Here is a 5,726-nt window from a genome sequence, read left to right on the forward strand (position 1 = left end):
ATATATTGACGTGAATGATGAAATGCACTTGAAATTCTAATTAAGTTTTAATTAATGAAATTGAAATACATTAATGAGGATAAATATTAATAAAGCCCCCGGTACCCATTTTTTTCAAAATGCATTTTTTTCTCTCTTCTTTTTATCCACACATTTTTTATTAAAATAATATTATAGGTAAATAAAAAACTTTCCCTTATTTTTCAATCACATACTTCCCATCAAGTTACTATTCTAAAATGCACTTTTACCTAAAAATGGCAATTAAACACCCCCTAAATGAATGTTAATTGAGAATTAAATATACATGTACATTAATGGTAACTAAATAATTAAGCCTCCATTTGTCCTCATTAAATTACATTTTTTTCTCTTCTATTTTCAACTACATAATCTTTTATAAAATAATATTATACGTAAATCGAAAAAATTTCCTTCCTTTTTAACCACTCATTTTTTAAAAAAAAAATACTATTCCCCTCATTTTCATTTCACAAAATGGGGAACAAACGGGGCTAAATAAATTAAATACATAGTAAAAAAAAAAAAAAAGGTATTATTGAAATAATTGAATTACAGTAAGACTATAATTAGTTAAAAAATAATTCTCACTTGATGTGATATTTAATATATTATATATTTATTAAATTGCAAAAAAATAAAAAAAATTCAAATGCAATTATTTAGTGGATAAACATTCAAAGAAAATTATTGTTTGAAGAGTTTCAAGGCAAAATTTGAAACTCCAAGGCGGAATGAACCCAAACTTCTTTCCCTCAATGAATTTAATTTAGTCAAATCCAAAGTCAGAATCGACCCGTTGATTAAGGCAAGATATGTGATTAAAAATAAAAAAAAAATATGAATCCCAAAAAATAAATTTTAAATTTAATTAAAATATTTATCAAAATTTAAAGCAAATCTGAGGCTAAACTTTATATAATTTATTATACTTTTCGTTACAAATAGAACGAAAGAGCAACGGGGCGGTGGCTTGACATTCATCTGAAAGGATAAAACTGTCCAACACGGAAAATTTTGTCTGGAAATATCGTGGCATGTTTTAGATGCACCGCCCAACAATCTCATCGTACGACGACGTTTCTTCCTAATTCACACCTCTTAAATACTCGCCCTCATTGGATTCATCCACGTGGCAACCTATCATTTTATCTAGTATTTTTTTTTTTTAATTCTTTTAAATCATCGCCAACTTTCTATATAAACGTAGCCACACCTTACCAACAATCAGCAAAACTGATCATACCTATCATCCTCTCTAAATTTCCAATACTTTCACTGCAAACTTGTTTACTCTCTTAGTTTTTAACGCCAAAAATGGCTCCCAATAACCATGCAGATGCAGCATCCCGTGGTCTAGTTAAGGCCGCCAGTTTGTCTAGCCGAGCCTATGTCACTTTCTTGGCAGGCGACGGCGACTATGTGAAAGGAGTCGTGGGCTTGGCAAAGGGATTGAGGAAAGTGAACGCTGCGTACCCACTTGTGGTGGCTGTTCTGCCGGACGTCCCAGAGGAGCACCGCAGCATATTGGTTAACCAGGGATGCATAGTGCGTGATATTGAACCGGTTTATCCTCCTGAGAACCAGACCCAGTTCGCCATGGCGTATTATGTCATCAACTACTCCAAGCTTCGGATTTGGGAGGTAATAATCCTGCATATTTTCAAGAATCAAATGATTATATATAATGCATGCACAGAAAACGTATGATGTTATGCTCAATTGAATTTGTTTCTTAATGCAGTTTGTGGAGTACAGCAAGATGATATACTTGGATGGAGACATACAGGTTTTTGACAACATAGATCACCTCTTTGATTTGCCAAATGAGTATTTCTATGCTGTGATGGACTGTTTTTGTGAGAAGACATGGAGTCACACCCCACAATTCAAGATTGGGTATTGCCAACAGTGCCCGGATAAGGTCCATTGGCCTCAAGAATTGGGTCCTAATCCTCCTCTCTATTTCAATGCTGGGATGTTTGTCTTTGAACCAAGCCTCCCCACCTACCATGATCTCTTGCACAAACTCAAAATCACAACTCCGACTTCATTTGCTGAGCAGGTAAAACAACACAGTCATTTAATCAGAAAATTCTATGACAAGTAGTTGTATGAAATGAAATTTGAAGTGTACTAAATGTCACATTTGCAGGATTTCTTGAACATGTTCTTCAGGGATATTTACAAGCCAATTCCCAATAATTACAACTTGGTTTTGGCAATGCTGTGGCGCCATCCCGAGAACGTGAAGCTCGATGAAGTTAAGGTGGTCCACTACTGTGCTGCAGGCTCCAAGCCATGGAGGTATACTGGCGAAGAAGAAAACATGGACAGAGAAGACATCAAGATGCTAGTCAACAAGTGGAAGGACATTTATGACGATGAGACATTGGATTACAATGCGGATCCGGGCGCTAATACTATGTCTGGGCGTAGAGAAGCTGGCGTTGTTCGTTACATCTCTGCCCCTTCGGCCGCCTAGCTCGGTCATCTTGGTCACAGAGTAGTTTGATCGGCTCGAGTTTTATATGAAGCTGGTCCTCCAGAAGCAGAGGACGAATTTCTTATATATTTCCCTGTTTTTTTTTTTAAGGGTAACAATTTCTTAAGGTTCTTGATAGCCTGGATGATGGCTTTGTAAACATTTAAAGAACATATGTATTACATAATGTTAATGTTACTATATATGTTCATTAAAACTGTTTTAAGCTTCAAAAATGTCCGATTGTACCAAATCTATAATTTGCCATTCCTTGTTTCGCACAACATTAGTTCTTCCCTTTGTTAATTAAATCCAACCTGTTCCACCACTATATCATTAAAAAAAAAAAAAAAAAAAAAAGGAGGTTGAACCCCAATCTTAGGGTTCCCCACCACTCCTGTCCTGTAGCATTATGAGGGAGGTAAATTGCAGGTTATGCCTCCAAGAGTATAGGGTGGAAGACTGCTTGTACACTTGCACTTACCCAAAAGCAAAATTCATATTTCAGAATTCGAACCCTTTACGTGGCAGTTTCAAGCAAAGTTGGATTTCTTGCTCCTACTAAAGATGGTAATGAGCCGAGCCGAGCTTAACTCACGAGCTCGGCTCCAACTCATGGGGGGGGGGGGGGGGGGGGGGGCAAGCTCGAGGTTTGTGAGAAACGAGCTGAGCGCTCGGCTTGTTGCTCGGGGGTGAGCTGCGAGCCGAGCTGAATCCACGACCACTTCGTGAGCTCTTGATTTTTAATTTTAATTTAATTATTTTTTTTTATTTTTTATTATTTATTTTTGCTCATTTTTTGACGAGCCCACGCGTTTGGGGGCTCGTGAACTTTGGCTGGTGGGCAGATGGCCCACGAGCCACTAGCAGGCTCGGCTCGGCTCGACTTGACTGGTGGGATTGAGCCCCCTGCTCAATGACGAGCTCGAGCCACTTGTCCAATTTGACATCCCTACTACTGTATCATATTGTTGTTTACCAAATAATTCTTTTTAATACTTGAACTTGGTTTACAACGAAATCCACAATTTGAGTACCTCTATAACATAAACCTCAACGGAAAATTGAAGAGTAACTGCAGCAAGTAATTGAGTTCAGTAGTTCCTTGTATAATGTGTTGTGACATTACAGATTCAAGGATTTAAGCCCTTATGCGTGCTTACGAGTCCATGCTTGTGCTTCGTATTAGATTTACATATCATACTAATAATATGTCAAAGATCGGTAGCCATAAAATATTTGCAGATGGCATTCTTCCAAAATTGTACTTAAATATATTGTGTCATATATCGCTCTTCATTGCTCTTAATTGTTCGAACAAAAACAAACGCTCGATTCACAACATGATGCATTAATTAGTAAAGAGCTAGATGAAGAATCATTCTCCCAAGTTTTCTCTGTTAAATGAACAACTTCCCAAGGTGGAGAAGTTAGTAAATGGAACATAAAAAGAAAGAATTGCATCCCACAGAGTGAGATTGTCCTTGTGCTAAACAGGATCTGTTATATTGATGAGCAATTCATCTTCCCAGAAATGCAACCCAGTCATTCCAAATTTATTCTATACACACAATTCAAAAACCATTCATACAACATAAATCATTTCAAACACGTTTCAAATCAATATGACATAATTCAATGTACAAAATTCAAAAATCATTCATAAACATAAATCGGAGATAATAAAAACACATTATAAATGGAATCCAAACTCATTTTCTATATCATTTTGAATTTTGGTCAAAGAAAATAAAATTTTGAAATTATTAAAGACTGTAGTCGACCTATCGATTACCTAATATTAAATGTTATGGGACTGCATATATAATCTCTAGATATGGATAAAAGAATGGAATAGCCAAGCAGAATGTCATTCCATCTTCCAAGAAAATAACAATAACCTTGCTTGTACCTATGCTCATGCACTAGGTGCAATTTTTTTTAGTCCATTGAACATTTTTATCTATTTTTGCCTAGGATTATTCTATTTGTACAAAACCATGTACAACATGGTCAAGTGTCAGCCCCCTATTAGAGGGGCGGCTATGGGCATCATTTTGTACTTCCAGCATGGTTCTTTTACCTATCCTTAGCTGTGTTTTAACATAGTGTTCATTAAATTGTGAAAGCTCCCTATCAAATCATATGCTGTCAAAGTTAATTGAGCTATGCAAAATCAAAAGTTCGCTAGAAAATGAGAAAGACTCGACAACACAAAGAAAATAAAATTTGTTCAAAGATTCTCTGAACAACATAAGAAATAATGCCCAATATCAGTCTTTTTAATACTCCAATCATTTTTTCATTTCCTCCAAACTATTAATTTGATTTTTCTATTTTACCTCAATTGTGATTTTCCCTATAATGGAATGCTTGTCTCTTTCGACCACCAACACTGAATAGCTCTCGTCCTTTCCAAGTTGAAACTACATTTCCTAACAAAATTTTAAGAAAACCTAAAATAGAAACAAATCCAGAACTTCTATAATCCAAATTATCTCGTCATTAGCCGAATGAACAATAACATTAAGCTTTTCAATATCATAGCTATCTCCGAACTTTGATAAAAATATATCACAAAAGCTTCTTTAACAATTGCAGAATCCTCACCATTGTTACTAAAAACAAGTGACAACCGCCAACGTTTGATCGTCGAAACTGAACTAGAAGGCAATGGCCAAATATATGGAATTTTATCCTTCTATATGATTTTCACCAAAAATAAAATAAAATGGAGAATTCAAAAAATTGGTGGGTCATGTGACCCAACATGCCGCACCCTCCTTCCGCTACTGCTTATCTCCTACACAAATTTCACATTTTTTACCACTCTACATTGTATCTAATTAAAAAAAAAAAAATTGTCGAACAATTTTTTTGGTAAAGCAAAATGGAATTAAGTCCCTCATTTGACCCCTATTAATTTTCATTCCATTACATTTTATTTTCCTCTATCCTATTTTCAACTACATAATCTTCCATAAAATAACATTACACGTAAATTGAAAAAATTTCTTTCTTTTTCAACCACTCTTTTTTCAAAAAAACACTATTTCTCCCATTTTCATTTTCACAAAATGGGGGCCAAACGGGGGCTTAAATCACTATATGTACACGTTTCCCTCTTCTTGACTATAAATGAGGAGACACTAATGCAATTTGCTGGTTGCCTCTTTGTGTTAGAGTGCCTTTGATTAGCTCTATTTTGCATTGAAAATGA

General features: G+C 35.4%; 1 protein-coding gene across 1 annotated transcript; it reads left to right on the top strand.

Moving 5' to 3' along the window:
- Window positions 1-1,239: 1,239 nt before the first annotated feature.
- On the top strand, window positions 1,240-2,725 carry LOC111409853 (galactinol synthase 2-like). Its single transcript, XM_023039936.1, has 3 exons — window positions 1,240-1,665; window positions 1,766-2,086; window positions 2,177-2,725. Exons 1-3 carry the CDS (start codon window positions 1,339-1,341, stop codon window positions 2,504-2,506), a joined length of 978 nt encoding a protein of 325 aa, XP_022895704.1. The 5' UTR covers window positions 1,240-1,338; the 3' UTR covers window positions 2,507-2,725.
- The last annotated feature ends 3,001 nt before the right edge of the window (window positions 2,726-5,726 follow it).

The sequence above is a fragment of the Olea europaea genome, chromosome 15 (genome assembly GCF_002742605.1).
Source record: "Olea europaea var. sylvestris chromosome 15, O_europaea_v1, whole genome shotgun sequence".
NCBI lineage: Eukaryota > Viridiplantae > Streptophyta > Magnoliopsida > Lamiales > Oleaceae > Olea > Olea europaea.